The 17,982-nt window shown below is 37.0% G+C and overlaps 1 protein-coding gene across 1 annotated transcript in view; it reads left to right on the top strand.

Moving 5' to 3' along the window:
• The window catches only part of VPS50 (VPS50 subunit of EARP/GARPII complex), a 171,730-nt gene extending 167,003 nt beyond the window's left edge, over nucleotides 1–4,727 (top strand). The window contains exon 28 of the mRNA XM_004475696.4: nucleotides 3,993–4,727. Coding sequence (XP_004475753.2) covers nucleotides 3,993–4,112 — 120 coding nt within the window. The 3' untranslated portion in view covers nucleotides 4,113–4,727. The remainder of the gene's footprint in view (nucleotides 1–3,992) is intronic.
• The last annotated feature ends 13,255 nt before the right edge of the window (nucleotides 4,728–17,982 follow it).

Genomic DNA, 17,982 nt, shown 5'->3' with positions numbered 1-17,982 from the left:
ATTATTTTATTCAAACTCATTTATTTAAAGTAATTATTTCTTTAAAGTGATAAAAAATTTTCAAGAGTGAAATGCAAATATGCATTTGCTTTTCTAGCACAAAACTATTTAGGCCAATTCTTTGCCACATTCAGGGTATGTCTGTGCAATGCCTTTTGCCTAGTCATATCCTTTTTTTTCGCTCATTGTGAATTTTAAGAGTAGTTATCTGGAGACAAAGTTGGAACACTGTTTATCATGTAACTGGTGTAGTAAAAGGCTGAAATTGGTTAACATCAAGATAAATTGAATACAGCAACATTGCAAATATTTACAAACTATAAAGTCTGTTATGTACCTTAAACCTTCTTGTATCCCTAAACAACTGAAATGGTGACATCCTCAGTACATCAACATGTGTTCGTGGCAGTTGAGGATATTAGTATTTAATTGGCTAGATTTAATTTGTTTCCTAGATTAGATTTTATCTTTGATATAGATGTGATTATTTTTCTTTTGTGTGGATAAATAGATAAGTTGAGAAAAACATGATTTACTAAATGGTGTTTAGGATGCTGAATTTATGACACAGTTATATTCAACATATATCCCCTGAGCATCATCAGTATGGGGAGCTTTTTTGCATGATTCTTATATCATTTGTATTGATAGCCAATATTTGAAGGTGGATTTAATGGAAAAATTGGAAGTGTTAAAAATCATCGCCAGATCTTATTAACTTTAACTCTAGTGTTCGTGATTCATGGGTAAAAAGCTAAGTAAAATTTTATTAGGAAATTAGGAGTTATTTGTATTTACTTTATCAGACTCATCCTTTCTTTTTTTTCTTTTTAAAGATTTATTTTTTATTTTTTATTTATTTCTCTCCCCTTCCCCCGCCCCCCCCAAGCCCCTGTTGTCTGCTTTCTGTGTCCATTTGTTGTGTGTTCTTCTTTGTCCGCTTCTGTTGTTCTCAGTGGCATGGGAATCTGTGTTTCTTTTTGTTGCGTCATCTTGTGTGTCAGCTCTCTGTGTGTGCAGCACCATTCCTGGGCAGGCTGCACTTTCTTTCGCACTGGGTGGCTCTCCTTATGGGGTGCACTCCTTGCACGTGGGGCTCCCCTACATGGTGGACACCCCTGCATGGCAGGGCACTCCCTGTGCACATCTGCACTGCAAGTGGACCAGCTCCACACGGGTCAAGGGGTGCAATGGACACAACCAATCCAATGTCCACATAGAAGAGGTGGTATTGGATTGAGAAAAGTGGACATGGTGGACGATGGGTATGGGGAAAGGCAGGAAGAGATGAGAGGTGGAGGTGTCTTTGGGACATGGAGCTGCCCTGGATGGTGCTTCAGAGGCAATCACCGGACATTGTAAATCCTCACAGGGCCCACTGGATGGAATGGAGGAGAGTATGGGCCATGATGTGGACCATTGACTATGAGGTGCAGAGGTGCCCAAAGATGTACTTACCAAATCCAATGGATGTGTCATGATGATGGGAACGAGTGTTTTGGGGGGGAGAGGGGGGGGTGGGGGAGTGGGGTTGAATGGGACCTCACATATATATTTTTGATGTAATATTATTACAAAGTCAATAAAAAAAAAAAAAAAAAAAAAAGAAGACCTGGGGTTTGGACCTTGGACCTCCCATGAGGTAGATGGACGCCCTATCCACTGGGCCAATTCTGCTTTCCCATACTCATCCTTTCTGGATTCAACACTCTAGAGAAATGAAATGAATATTAGCCTGGGCTGTTAGTTTTGAGTTGTAAAGGTGCCCTTTCAAGGCCAATTTTGGATCTTTGGAGGCCAAGTAGTTATGTACATACTATTTTCGGTGATTTTGATCAGTATACTGGAATTGAGAAAAACATCATCACTTTTAGACTCACTAACCTCTAACATTTGAGAAGGAAAATGCTTAAATCTGGTACAGGTGGACTGCTGAATATATTGGTAGGATCCATTTATAATATAAGCAGTAAATGCTTAGGGGTTAGTATTGAGGAAGAATTGGGGGAAAGAGTTCAAAGTAGCCAAAGGGAAAAAGCACAGCTATTAAATATCCATTATTTGATGCAAAAACCATGCCCATTTTAGGGTTTCCTCTTTTAGTATTGTTTTAGTTTCCCAGCTGCTAAAACAAATACACATTCGATGAGTTGTCGTACAACAGGAATTCAATGGCTCACAGTTTCAGAGGCCAAAAGGCTTGCTTCCTCCTGGTGTTGGTTTCTTCTGCCTGACTGGTAGTTTCTGGGGTTCTTTGGCTTTTCTGTCACATGGCATGTCTTCTCCTTTCTTTTCCGGGTTCTGTTGACTTCCAGCTTCTGGCTGCTCCTTTGGCTTCTCTTTGTGTCCTTCTCTATAAGACCACTGATAATAGAATTATGACCCATCCTGATTCATTTGGGCCAAACTTTAATTGAAATAACCTTTTCACACTCACAGGAATGGATTAAGATTAAGAATATATTTTTCTGGGGTACATCATTCCAAGTCCCAAAAATAGAGTGGAGTAAAATGTTAGCTTAGTATTTTGGAAGAACTTTAACTCATTCAGTGAAACTTTCCCTATAATAAGGACTCTGTAACTCTTGCCAGGTGAGCTCCCCACAATGACTGCCCTGGTGCTGGCTGAGGATGGTTCCTTCCCAATTGTTGACTGATTAAATGAGATCATTTCCCTAGTGGTTACAGGTGTTCTCAGGGTTCAGGTATACAAACACAGCTATATGCCTAGTTTCTCATTCAACACAATGTCCTCCAGTTTCATCCACATTGTCATAAGCTTCATGACTTCATTTTTTCTAACAGCTGAATAATATTCCTTCATGTGTATATGCCACAGTTTATCCATTTTTCAGTTGATGGACACCTAGGTTGTTTCCATCTTTTGGCAATTGTTAATAATGTTGCTGTGAATACCGATGTGAAGATGTCTGTTCATGTCACTTCTCTCAGTTCTTCTGGGTATATACCTAGTAGTGGTATTGCTGAGTCACATGGTACATCTATATGTAACTTCCTTAGAACTGCCAAACAGACTTCCACAGTAACTGTACCATTCTACAATCCTATCAACAGTGAAAATATATTATGGTAGGTGGTAGTTTCTTAAACCTTACATCCAAAGCACGAACAACAAAAGAAAGAATACATAAATGGAACCTCCTCAAAATTAAACACTTTTGCACCTCAAAGGATTTTGAAAAAAGAGTAAAAAGACAGCCAACTCAATGGGAGAAGATATTTGGCAATCATATCTGATAAGAGTTTAATATCCCTGATATATAAATAGATCGTACAACTCAACAATAAAAAGACAAACTACCCAATTAAAAAATGGGCAAAAGACTTGAAAAGACAGTTGTCCAAAGAAGAAATAAAAATCACAAAGAAACACATGAAAAAATATTCAACATCACTAGCAATTAGGGAAATGTAAATCAAAACTACAATGAAATATTTCACACCTATTAGACTGGCTACTATTAAAAAGTCAGAAAACTGTAAATGTTGGAAAGGATGGAGAGAGATAGGAATGCTTATTCACTGTTGGTAGGAATGTAGAATGGTACAGCACTGTGGAGGACTGTTTGGCAGTTCCTAAAGAAGTTAAATATAGACTTGCTATGTGACCCGGTAATACCATTACTAGGTGTATTGTCATTACTAGGTATATACTATCAGCATATTGATAACTTAATAACAAAGAATATCAGAGGCAAGCATAAAGTACGTGATCTTTAAAGTAATAAAATACATAGGTATGTGATTGCTCTACCACATGAATGTATAGTGAAATATTCTTAATTCGCTGATTTTATAGCTCAGTAAACAGTTTGTCTTCCATGTCCCAACCATGAGTGTCACTGCTTTTCACTGGTTTGTAATGCTCAGTAACTATCTACTGAAACCTGAATATTTGCCTCTTCTTTCATTGAATTGATCAAATACATGTCTCTTAATATACTAAATTTGGATCTTCTTTCTTTGAGCAGGAGTACTCAACGAAGCAGTTGACAAATCTGGTGAATGTTTGCTTGGGATCCCATATCAATAAGAAAGCAAGACAGAAACTACTGGCAGCTATAGATGATATAGACAGACCCAAAAGATAATGAATACAGCTCTTTTTTCCCTCAATGGCATTGATCTTCTCTCAACATATCTGACAATATATTAGCCAATTTCCCATGCACTCCTGACAACTATCTGATAAGAAAACTTTGTGCATGTTCTTTCCAACTGGAAAATGAAAAGCATTACGTTTATGTGGTGTTCTCAAATGATTTTTATATGCCCTGGACTCTTTTGTTCAACTTTTGGTCTCATTTTCTGTAATCCCTTCCTGAAAAGATATATTGCCTCATCATAACTATTGTTATGTGACTACAATTACACACTTTACAGAAGAATGTACTACAAGTGTATAGTTAGAAGAAAGTGTTTTAATACATCCATGCACAGCTTTTGGAGATGGAATTTCAATGAAAATATGTTGACATTTTTCTACCCTCCAAACTTTGGATTTAATAAGCAAAATATGAGAGGGTAATGTACATACAGTATCTCTTAATTATGAGCACTGCATGAAAATTAAAGTCTATGTAAAAAAAATAGTTGAAAAATGAGTATGTTCTTTGTGTTTTTAAATGTCAAAGTTTATGTCAGGGTTAATTTGGTCATAACAGTGATCAGAAATTATGAAATTTAATAAATATACTCTAATATGATTAACCTATGTGAGACTGCTTTTTTGATATTTTTATATGGTAGGCAGATTTTATGAAACCATAATGCAATTTTTTTGTGTGTTAATTTTAATGATCTTATATCCTGAAACCAATGGGTAAAAGTAATTTTACTGCATATATATTTTTAGTTCCTGAGTAGGATTTTCTTTCATTCTTTTTAAAATATGGGACATTTTGTATATAAACTTTGTTTTCTTTGAATTCAACTTTTGTCTTAGGACTGCAAAATGTGGCATAGCTGACGCAGCGAAAGAATGTCAGTCAAGCATAGTATAGTGTCATATGTTATGTTTACCTTCTTAAAATATCTACTTTGTATGGAAGATATACCATAATGTAAATTTAGCCAATGATGAACTTTAAACTCAGTTAACCAGACTTTGGCGATGGTGTACTACTCCTCTAAATTTTATCCTAAAGCCAAAGATCTTTTCCCATCATGTGACATGAAAACTGATTTTCATGCATTCTTCTTTTAACTAAGATTATTTAGGAGGTACCAGGCATTGCACCTGGGACCTTGTACACATGAGGCATGCACTCAACCACTGAGGTTCACCTGCTCCACAGCATGCATTCTCTCTCTCTCTCTCTCTATCAATATATAATTCTTATTTTTAAAGAAGCTTTATATTACATAAATAATACATAAAAAAATATAGGGAATTCCCATATACCCCACCTACTCCCCTCCCACACTTCCCCCATTAACAACATGAAATTTCATTATTGTGGTACATATGTTACAATTGACAAAACATCACATATTTAAGCATTGCTACTAACCATGATCTATAATTTGCATTATGATTTACACTTTGCACCGCACAATTTTATAGGTTTGACAAAATGTGTAATGGCCTGTATCCATCATTGCAATATCATGCAGAATAATTCCAGTGTCCCAAAAATGCCCTATATTATGCCTATTCTTCCCTCTCCCTCCCTGTATCCATCATTGCAATATCATGCAGAATAATTTCAGTGTCCCCAAAATGCCCTATGTTATGCCTATTCTTCCCTCTCCCTCCCCACAGAACCTCTGGTGACCACTGTCTTTATATCAGTGCCCCAAGTTCTTCTATTACTAGAATAATAATAAATCTATTTTAATTCATAGTTGCATTCCCCCTTAAGTTACTCTTGAGGATTTGGGGATGGCAATGCTGGCTGTACTTCAGATTGAGAGGGAGCTGAAGATCCCATGGGGCAGATGAATAGAATACTATTTTTTTTTTAAAGATTTATTTTTATTTATTTAATTCCCCTCCCCTCCCCCGGTTGTCTGTTTTCTGTGTCTTTTTGCTGCGTCTTGTTTCTTTGTCTGCTTCTGTTGTCGTCAGCGGCACAGGAAGTGTGGGCGGCACCATTCCTCGGCAGGCTGCTCCCTCCTTCGAGCTGGGCAGCTCTCCTTATGGGTGCACTCCTTGTGCGTGGGGCTCCCCTACGCGGGGGACACCCCTGCGTGGCACGGCACTCCTTGCGCGCATCAGCACTGCACATGGGCCAGCTCCACACGGGTCAAGGAGGCCCGGGGCTTGAACCGCGGACCTCCCATGTGGTAGACGGACGCCCTAACCACTGGGCCAAAGTCCGTTTCCCTAGAATACTATTTTGCTTGCAGTTGTAGATACTATCTGTGTTTCAGGATCATTATCCTTTTGTTAGTTGTTCTGGGTGACTCTGAAGAAATGGAGGATATGTTTTGGCTGCAAATTTGCTGAGATGGGAGGCTCACCTGGCATTTGAACAGCCTGAAAACGCAAATCTCTAGGACATATGTTTAATAGGTATAGTGCTAATTATAGGTTCAAATATAAAGGGCAGAAGAACCAAGTAGGGAAATTATAAATGAGTCTAACTGATACATTGGGGGTATAGGTTATCATATATTCCAAGGTTAGGCCCACTGATGGGGTGCTAGTTTTCTGGAGTTGTCTCTTCTGCCTATAATGTCTAGATGTCTCTAGAGCTTTCAGGGAGCACTCTTGCTTAAGGCACTTTTACTACAGCAATCACTGAGATCCTCCTGAGACATGCATAAGCATAAGCCCTGGAAAGATCCCAACTCACTTTGAAATCTCTTAGCCATAAAAACTCATTTGTATTTAATATTTCCCCCTCTTGGTCTAGGTCTTTTTCCAAATGCATCAATAGTTTGTGCTTGGTAATAATCCCTCAGTGCCAGGGAGGCTTATCCCCAGGAGTCATCTCCCACACAGGGCAGGAGGTAGTGAATTTATATGCTGAGTTTGATTTAGAGAGAGGCCATATTTGAGCAACAAGGAGGCTTTCAAGAAGTAACTCTTAGGCAGTATATATCACTGGTCTAAGTTTCTATTTCGCAAGAACAAGATTCATAGGTACAGGTATCTACAAGGCCTTGTCATATTAGTCTGTTCTTTGTTAGGCCTTTGTCCATGTACTCTAGAGATTCCCGCCACTCTATTAGAGAATGTGGCAGGACTCCCCAGGATGGGAATTCAGTATTCCATTTGTTACTGTGTGGGTTTCCACCCACTAATACAACACTCCATGACCACATGAACACATTCATATTTCATAGAGGCATGCACCAGGTGCACCTCTCCCCACATATCTCCCCCACTGGACATCCTGCACCAGTAATCCCCCTCTGCCATACTTGCAACCCTACTGCAATCCAAAACTTCCCCCCAAACAAAGCCAAAAAACATATATAATAAAATAAAAATTTAAAAAAAGTGTTTTTGCATTGTGCCTTTCATTACTAAGATGTTATCTTTTATGTACATTGACAATTTCTTCTGTGTGTTTCCCTAATACCTTAATTTTTTTTCACTTTATTTTCCAAGAAGATTTAGGTTACAGAAAAGACACAAAATAAATATAGGGGATTCCCATATACCCTACCCCCAACACACACATCCTCCTCTACCAATAGCATCCTACATGAGTATGGTACCTTTGTTTCAAATTATGAACAAACATCAAAGCATTGCTAATAATCATGATCACTGGCTCACTTTATGGTCTACATTTCATGCTGTATATGTTTATAGGTTCCAACAAAGTGTATAATGGTCTGTATCTGTTAATACAAGGTCATGCAGAACAATTCAGATGCCCCCGAAATGCCCTCTATTCCACCAATTCTTCCCTACCCTTCCCCTTGGAACCTACGGCAAGTACTAAGTTTCAATTTTTGAAGAATAAGGTTCATAGTTACATGCATTAATATTGAGGACTTTACATACCGGTCAGTTTTCTTTTATTCAGCGCTGCCTGTGTCCCTGAGAGATCTTTGCCCCTCTATTTGAGAACATAGCAGGACTCCCCAGGATTGGAGTTTAATTGTCTTGTTTGTTGTGTAGGTCTCCACCCACTGAGATGACACCCTATGACAAGATGAACACATTCATATTCAATAGAAGGATGCCCCGAGTGAACCCTTTCCCACATATCCCCCCCCCCCACTGATGCCCTGCACCCTCCCCTGCCATATTTGCCAGAAGAACATTCAAACCATCGTACGTAGTCTCAACCACAGACCTACAAATGCCCAGAGTTCACCTGTTCCTCCAGCCCTCCCCCAAGTTCCATGGATAGTTCAACCCAAACCTCCAAGCTCACCCTCGCATTCCAGCGCCATTGACCCCACTCACTTCCCTGCATCAGTATCACCTCCATCTACTGGCTAACCACCCTCTTCTACCTTATCATAGTTTGCCCATATTGAGCATCAGTTCACCACCCTCTACTCCCTTTCTGTCTTTTGATAACCTATTTACCAGACTCAAGTTCTGTGAGTCTGTTCAATATGCTTAGGTCACATCAGTGAGGTCATGCAATATTTGTCCTTTAGTGACTTGTTTATCTCACTTAAGGTCTTAAATATTTATCCATCTTGTCATGTGTGTCAATACTTCATTCCTTCTTGCAACAGAATAATCCATTGTATGTGTATACCACATTTTGCTTATCCATTCATCTGTTGATGTCCACTTAGGTTACTTCCAATTTTTGGCAATAGTGATAATGTGCTATGAACATTGGTGTGCATGTATCTGTTTGTGTTCCTGTTTTCAATTCTTCAGATATATACCCAGTAGTAGGTTTGCTGGATCATATGGCAATTCTATAGTTAGCTTCCTAAGAAACCGTGAAACCATCTTCCATCGTAGCTGCACCATTCTATATTCACACCAGCAGTGGATGAGTGTTCCCTTTCCTCAGCATTTTCTCCAAAACTTGTAGTTCTCTGTTTTTTTAATAGCCACCAGTCTAATAGGTATAAGATGATATATCATTGTAGTTTTGATTTGCATTTCCCTAATAGTGATGTTGAGCATCTTTTCATGTGCTTTTTAGCCATTTGTATTTCCTCTTTGGAAAGTGTCTATTCAAATCTCTTGCCCATTTTTTAAATGGGTTGTTTTGTCTTTTTATTTTTGAGATGTAGGATTTCTTTATATATGCTGCATATTAGGCCCTTATCAGATATATGCTTCCCAAATTATTTTCTCCCTTTGAGTAAGCTGCCTTTTCACTTTATTGACAAACTCCTTTGAAGGGCAGAAATTTTTAATTTTGAGGAGGTCACCTTTATTATTTCTTTCATTGCTTGCACATTGGATGTAAAGTTTATGAAACCATTTCCTACTACAAGATCTCATAGATGCTTCCCTACATTAGCTTCAAGGAGTTTTATATAAGGCTCGGCTTTTACATTTAGGTCTTTGATCCATCCTGAGTTAATTTTTGTGTAGGGTGTGAAATGGTGATCCTCTCTCATTGTTTTGGCTATGGAGATCCAGTTCTCTAAGCACCATTTGTTAAAGAGGCCATTCTGTCTCAGTTGAGAGGGCTTGGTGGCCTTGTCAAATATCAGTTGACTGTATATGCAAAGATCTACAACAGAACTCTCAATTCATTTTCATTGGTCATTATATCTATCCTTGTGCCAATAACATGCAGTTTTGACCACTGTAGCCGTGTAGTATACTTCAAAGTCAGATAGTGTGATTCCTCCAATTTTGTTTTTCTTTATATATATATATATATATATATATATATATATATATATGCTTTTTATTTTTTTATTTTTTTTGCTACTCATGGTTACTTGCCCTACCAAATTTCGTAATTGACTTTTCCAATTCAGTAAAAATGCGGTTGTGATTTTTGTTGGGATTGTGTTAAATCTATAAATCAATTTGGGTAGGTAGATAGCTATCTTATAGATGTTTACTCTTCCAATCCATGAATGTGGAATATTCATCTATTTATCTAGATCTTCTTTGATGTCCTTTAACAACGTGTAGTTTTCTGTATACAAGTCATTTACGTCTTCACTTAAGTTTATTCCTAGATATTTTATTTTTGGTTGCTATTGTAAATGGAATTTTTTTCTTGATTTCCTCCTCACATTGCTCATTATTAGTGTGCAGACTGCTACTGATTTTTGCATGTTGACCTTATATCCTGACACTTTACTGAACTTGTTTATCAGCTCTAGAAGCTTTGTTGTAGATTTTTCGGGACTGTCTATGTGTAGAACCCTGTCATATGCAAAGAGTGAAATTTTTACTTCTTCCTTTCCAATTTGGATGTCTTTTAAATCTTTTTCTTGTCTAACTGCTTGAGATAGACTTTCACACAATGTTAAAGAATGGTGACAGTGGGTGTCCTTGTCTTGTTCCAGATCTTAGAGGGCCTTTAGCATTTCATCAAGAATGCTGTTAATTGTGGATTTTTCATATATACCCTTTATCATGTTGAGAAAGTTTCCTTCTATTCCTTTCTTTAGAAGTGTTTTTATCAAGAAATGATGCTGTATCTTGTTAAATGCTTTTTCTGTGTCAAAAGAGATGATCATATGATTTTTTTCTTTCAGTAAGTTAATATGTATTGCATTGATTTTTTTTAACGTTGAATCATCCTTGCATATTGGGGACAAAACCCACTTGATCATGGTGTATAATTTGTTTGATGTGTTGTTGAATATGATTAGCAAGTATTTTTTTGAAGATTTTAGCATCTAAGTTCATTAAAGAGATTGGTCTGTAGTTTTCTTCTCTTGTGGTATCTTTATGTGACTTGGCGTTAGGGTGATGTTCGCATAATGGAATGAGTTAAGTAATGTTCCCTCCACTTCTACTTTTTGGAAGAGTTTAAGTAGGGTTTGTGTTAGTTCAGGGAATGATTGGTAGAATTCACTGTGAAGCCATCTAGCCCTGGGATTTTCTTGTTTGGGAGGTTTTTGATGATGAGTTTGATCTTGTTACTTGTGATTGGTCTGTTGAGTTCCTCAATTTCTTTTTTTCATCAATGTAAGTTACTTGTGTATTTCTAGAAATTTGTCCATTAAATCTAAGTTATTCATCTTGTTGGCATATAATTTTTCAAAGTATCCTCTTATGATATTCTATTATTTCCATGGGATCTGTGGTGATATCCCCTCTCTCAATTTTTATTTTATTTGCATCTTCTTTCTTTTTTCCTTTGTTAGTCCAGGTAAGAGTTTGTCAATTTTATTAATCTTCTCAGAGAACCAGCTGTTGGTTTTGTAAATTTTTTCTAGTGTTTTTCAATTATCTGTTTCATTTACTTCTGCTCTAGTCTTTGTTATTTACTTCTTTCTGCTTGCTTTGGAATAGTTTGTTGGTCTTTTTCTAGTTCCTCCAGGTGTGCAATTAGGTCTGATTTTAGCTCTTCTTTTTTAATATAAGCATTTATGACTGTAAATTTTCTCTCAGCACTGCTTTAGATAAATCCCATAGATTTTGATAAGTTGTGTTTTCATTTTCATTTGTTTCAAGTTAGTTATTGATTCCTTATGGAATATCCTCCTTGACCCACTGATTGTCTAAGAGTGCGTTGTTTAACTTCCCTATCTTTGTGCCTATTCTGCTTTTCTGCTCCCTATTAATTTCCAGTTTCATTCTGTTGTGGTCAGAGAAATTACTTTGTATAATTCCAATCTTTCTAAATTGAAACTTGTTCTGTGACCTAGCATGTGGTCTGTCCTGGAGAATGATCCATGTGTACTTGAAAAGAATGTATATAACTGCTGTATTTGGGTGTAATGTTCTGTGTATGTCTCTGAGGTCTTGAATGTATTATTCAAGCTCTCTGTTTCTTTATTGACCCTCTGTCGAGATGTTTTGTCTAATGATGATAATGCTGTATTGAAGTCCCCCACTATAATTGTAGAGGCATTTATTTCTCCCCTTCGTTTTTCCATTGTTTGCCTCACGTATTTATGTACCTGGTTAAGTGCATAAATATTTATGATTGTTCTTTCTTCTTGATAGATTACCCCTCTTATTAATATGCAGTGTCCTTCTTTGTCTCTTAGAGTGATTTTTGCATTTAAAGTCTACTTTGATATTAGTATAGCTACTCCACCTTTTTTTGGTTATTGTTTGCATGTAAAATCATTTTTCCAACTTTTCACTTGCAACCTCCTTGCATACCTGGGTCTAAGGTGAGTTTCTTGTAGATAGCATTTAGATAGGTCATATTTCTTTATCCACTCTGTCAATTCTGTATCTTTTGTTTGGAGAATTTAATCCATTATCATTCAGTGTTATTATTGTCAAGGCAGTACTTATATTAGCCATTTTTCTTTAGGTTTGTATATGTCATTTTATTTTTATTTCCTTTTTTATTCTTTTAGTTACTCTTACTAATAAGTTTCCTTTCTACACTCTCCTCCAACCTTCTCTCATGTTTTTCCTTTCAACCTTCCATACATTTTTAATGAATGTATGATAGGAATTTTCTGCGTGCTCTTTCCAATTGGAGAGTGGAAAATATCTAAGCTTGTGTAGTGTTGGTACAGTGATTACTGAACATGACCTATAACATCAGCGTCTCATGGAATCCTATATCATTTCATGAGAAATAGGCCTTGTGTCATATGATTCTTCTGGGAACTGAGATGCTACAGTGGAGAGCAAAGAACAGCAAATGATCAGGCATATAGGTGATGAGAAGACAGTTGCCTCTCAACTACCATCAGTACTTATGGATGTCCATAACTGGCATAGTAGAAGTGAAGCACTTTTATAATAGGTCTGTGTGGGGGTGTTTGTAATGAACTTTCTGTTTTCAACCTCTCACTTCACAGTTAATTTACCATCAATGTAATATTGATAAGAATACTTCCTCATGTAAAAAAGTATGCATTTGCTGCCATTATGTTATCCATGTGGCACTAGATTGTACCTGTAGCCATTATCTGTACACAGCCACTTGAAGAAAACAAACATGAGAGAAGCTTGGTTCTTGTGTTTAAATGACATATTCAGCTGGGTACATAAAGAGCTAATGAATTCTGATTTATTTCTCAATTGATTAGGAGCTGCTTATTTCATTTTTTTACATGGATTTTATGGTTGGCTTCCCTTAATCTACTTTAGTTGGCACTAGATAATGTGAACAGCAATTACCTGCCTAGTAGAGGCAATGTTTTCCTAGGTAATAGGAATTAGATACAAAAGAATTTCTCATTTCCTTGGAAACTTAACCATGCAATCTCTCAGACCTTTTAACCAGCTCATGCTATCTTTCTTCATCATAAAAATAAAAGTGGTGAATCTCTTTTAATGCTTTTGGGGAAAAAATTCACATTGAAAAGTAGCCTAATAAGTGCCAACATCAGAACAGTAACAGCATATTTAAATTATGAAATTACATAATAGTTACTAGCTATTTTACAAATGCATTATGCAGTGATATTGAACTATAATGAAATAACATTTAGTAAAATTAATTTTAAAACACAGAATTAAAATGCTGAAACTGTAAATAGAATTGTTTTTGCCAAAAATTTACTATTATCAAAAATTCCTTTTTGAGTCTGTTTTCCTTAACTTTGACTTTTTATGTCAAAGTATCCTATAGAATTCAAGATTTTAAGTTGATATGGGAACATGGTAAATTAGTATTCCTTGAGAAAGAATGATTATTTCTAAAAATGCATTGTCTTATACAAAATGCTGGAGAGATACAAGTAATTTAAATGAACTGAATTTGCTACTTAAATGAACCACTTTCATAAAGTTTCTAAAATCTACAGAGATCTTTTAAATTCACTTTGACTAATAAACTCATTTACTCAACTTACAAAATGAAATAGAATTTCTCTTGGAGCTAGGACCATATGATATTTTAGCATATCTTTAAGCAGAATTTCATTTGAAAATTCTGAGCTGAGTACTGAAGTGAAACTTTGTGAGTTAGATTAAATAGCTTTTTCTTTACCCACTCACTGAAATGTAGTCATAAAAAAAGCTTGTAATTCAGTTCTCTTTGAGCATCGTTACCTTTTGTAACAAAAATTCAGGCTTGAAGATGAAATACATGTTTGCTCAGAGAAAATGTACGTGGTAATGGGGGAAATATTTTATATAAATCTATTCTTTGGAATAGTTTTAATACAGATTTAATGGCTAAAATAATATTTCGTTCTTGGCAATGATTAATGACATGGAAACTATTAATACTCTGATGTAATCTTTTAAATAATAAGACTGTTGCAGGTTTCTACAGTTTTTTATTATTATGGAAAATATTTGCACACTTCTTATTATCCACATATTTTTAAAGGCTATCAAAAAGCTGAAGCACACAACAAAGACAAACCTTTGTCCGATTAGAATTCTCAACCGGTTCAAAATGAACAGAGGAAAATAGTTCTTTAGCTTTGATATACTTTTTTTTCTTCTTTATTTTTTTTTTAATGCTACATTTAAAAAAATGAGGTCCCCATATACCCCCCACCCCCTCACCCGACTCCTCCCACATCAACAACCTCTTTCATCATCGTGGCACATTCACTGCATTTGGTGAATACATTTTGGAGCCCTGCTGCACTACATGGATAATGGTTTACATTGTAGTTTACACTCTTCCCCAGTCCACCCAGTGGGCCATGGCAGGACATACAATATCCAGCATCTGTCCCTGCAGTACCACCCAGGACAACTCCAAGTCCTGAAAATACCCCACATCATATCTCTTCTTCCCTTTCCCTACCCTTTGCAGCTTCCGTGGCCACTTTCTCCACATCAGTGCTACTTTTCTTGATTGGTACATCATTTTTAAAATATTGCAAAGTTTAACTGTTTTTTTTTTTCAATTTGAAATCAAAACCACAATTAGCTAGATCTCTTTAACTTGATAGGAATGTTTGTGGGGACAGAGAGGATAGGGCAGGGATTTGAGGAAGAAAGATAACTGATCTCCTTCTGGGATTTTGGTCCTTTTTTTATTCGATTTATACAGAACAATTTCTTTCTGATTTTTTTTTTTAATGAAGAAGCATTTTTGTAATTTACCTTAGAGATCATTTCTTGTACTAAAGACTGAGAAGATTCTTTGCCCTGCTGAGGATTTCCAAATTTGCCTTTTAAGTAGTTTTTCACACTGAGCTGAATCCTTCAACCTAGAAAAAAGTATTTCATGAACAACAGTCTTGGTTTCTTCTCAGTCTACATTTCTTGATTCTGCCTACCAATAACCAAAAGGATTCCTGCTTTAGAATCATAGGCACTATGAACATTTTTGTTCAGTTACAGATAGCAACATACCAATCTTTGCTTTAGAGGGTGATGGCATTTTAGTCAGGGTTTCTATTTTAAGAGAGCTCATTTCTAGAGTCTACACTCAAGTGTGATTACCCATCAGATAACCATTGAAAGACAATTTTTGCAGACTACCTGCTGTCAACCTTACCTGACTTTTATACTTCCTATTTAGTAAGCATAATTGCATCTTTAAGGACCCAACCAAATTGCTGTCTTTTCCATGAAATTTAGCCTTGTCAGGGATAGGATGTATGGAGAAAAAGTGACAAGGAATGGTGGTGGTATGATGGTTGTGGTGGTGGAAGGTAATACAGTTTTAACAAGAGTGAATCAGAGAACTATGAAGAGGCCAGTGTGTCTCAAGTAGTGAGTGAAAAAGAGAGAGGAAGAGCGCAAAGGGCATGGCAGGTAGGGAGCCAGAGAAGGAGGGCCTGTAAAGTGTGGGGAGGTTTGCTGATTGCTGTGATGTTTGAGAAAAGAGGAGTTGAGGGTGATTTCTAAGACGTTTGCCTGAGGAACCAGAAGTCTTTGTGAGAACGGGTTTGTGGAGATAAAGAAAACACTTTTGGATGGGTTAGTTTGAGATACCTTGAGATACACAGTTGGTGATGGGAGAGGCATTTGTACATGAATCAAGTTCAGAGAAGAGGTCAGGGCTAGAGCTGTAAACGTGGAAGTCATCAGCATATAGATAGTGTTTAGAGCATTTTGAGGAGGCAGAAAAATCATACTTCATCCATGACTATTAATAAATATTGGTCATATATATATTTATTAATAGTCATATATATATATATCCTGTTGGTTCTGTTTTTCTAAAGAACCCTTACTAACATGGGAGTTTCTAAAGGAAAGGTTTGGGTGGGAGCAGGAAAGATTCCACTAAGGAAAAGATATCCAGGTTGAGACTGAGGATAGGAGGAGTTAGGTGAGGAGTGAGAGGGGGGAGAGCACGTTTGAGGATCAGAACGAAGGTCAGTATAACTGGAGCACGGAAGGGAAGAGGAAAGTGGCTCAACTGAAGGCTAAGCAGGAACTGCAAGCTGAGATGTTTTCTGCAGCCAAGCAGGAAACAAAAGGATAAAGCAGCACAATTCAGTAGCAAGTGACAGGCATTTTGAAAAGTGGACAGTGCAGTCCAGGCTTCACCTACGGCCACTCAAATTGTAATTTTCAACTCTGCACCAAAATGAATAATGTCTGTTGGTCTATAAATTGGGGTGGGGGGATCTCTGTATAGAGAAAGCCGTGGGAATGGTCCAGAATACTCCCATATTCCTCTGTTCATTCTTCAAAGTGCCTAGCACAGAATCTTATCTCAAAAATAGAGTGGATGGGGTGGTTGAAGGGAAGAAAGATCTCTTGAACTAGAAATCCTGCCTAAACTCTCCTTAATGGGTGGTCAGTTCCTTTGGAGCAAGACTATCCATATGTATACTTGTTTGCACTCCAGAGCTCCTTCTACTGAATCCGACATGTAATTGGTGATTGTTTATTGAATTGTTGATATTGTTGGGAGAGGATTAATTACTTGATGCTTGTTGAGGAGAGAAGCACACTGGCATTTGAAACTGAAAACTTAGCAGTTAAAAAGACGTGATAATTTACTTCAATTCCTTAATCGCTATTTCAATTAACCCCTGGAGGCTGCCTAAAATGATGTGGTTAATTTTAATAAAATGCCTAGAACAATGGTTCTCAGTGTGGTTCCTAGACGAACAGCCTCCGTATCACCTGAGAACTTGATAGACATGGAAATTCTCAGGCACCTCCTCAGACCTATGGATTCAGAACCTGGGGAAGAGGCAATTGATGTTTTAACAAACTCTGACACTTGCTGAAGTTTGGGAAACATTGCCTTAGACCTACCTGCTAATTATCCACCCACACGAGGGAAAGTGAACCAGAGAAGTTGTCTACCTGGAACTTTCCACTCACAGAAAGAACCGTATCATAACTATTCCAGATAGACTGATGAAAAGACTATTCTTCCTGTTTTTAGGGAAAAAATTGCATTGCCCACTTTTGTTTAAGAAGTTTCACATTTCCATGAAATAAATCTTAGACTCAGCACTGCCTTTTCCGTATGAGTCTCTACGATAAACAAGTGTTTGAACGGGTCACCAAACATGTTGTGTCTTCTTCACACTGATTTGAGCTGAATAAAAAAAGATTATCCCAGGAGATTTTTGATTGTGCATATATCATGAGCAATGACACAAGTGGAACACCTGGATAAACTTAATAGCAGGTATCATTTTGCAGTTATCTCGTCTTTAATTCTCTCAGCAGTTAAGAGAAAAGCCAGTTTTGGTGAGGGAAGCTGGGCATTCAAATGGTTGATGTATGTGTAAAGTTTCACTTGGCTGACCATCCTCCCTAATCTAGGAAGTTACTGAAACATCCGACAGAATTGGTTAATGAACATCTATCCTTGAAAATACAGAAGGATTTGTGGCAGCACCCATTCTACTGTTAATACAAAGTGACAGCTGGACCTGTGTGGCTGACAGGAGGTATACAGAGAACATCTATTTTAGTGCCTAAAATGAAAAATGGAGTTATCAAGCCACAGTTCTCAGATTTCCATAAAGCCCTACACAAAAAGGCTATTATAATTGGGGTTTGTGCTTTTCCTAGTAGAATACATCAGGATGAAT

The sequence above is a fragment of the Dasypus novemcinctus genome, chromosome 5 (genome assembly GCF_030445035.2).
Source record: "Dasypus novemcinctus isolate mDasNov1 chromosome 5, mDasNov1.1.hap2, whole genome shotgun sequence".
Lineage (NCBI taxonomy): Eukaryota > Metazoa > Chordata > Mammalia > Cingulata > Dasypodidae > Dasypus > Dasypus novemcinctus.
The sequence above is the reverse complement of the archived record's forward strand: the minus strand, read 5'-3'. Positions and strand labels throughout refer to the sequence as shown.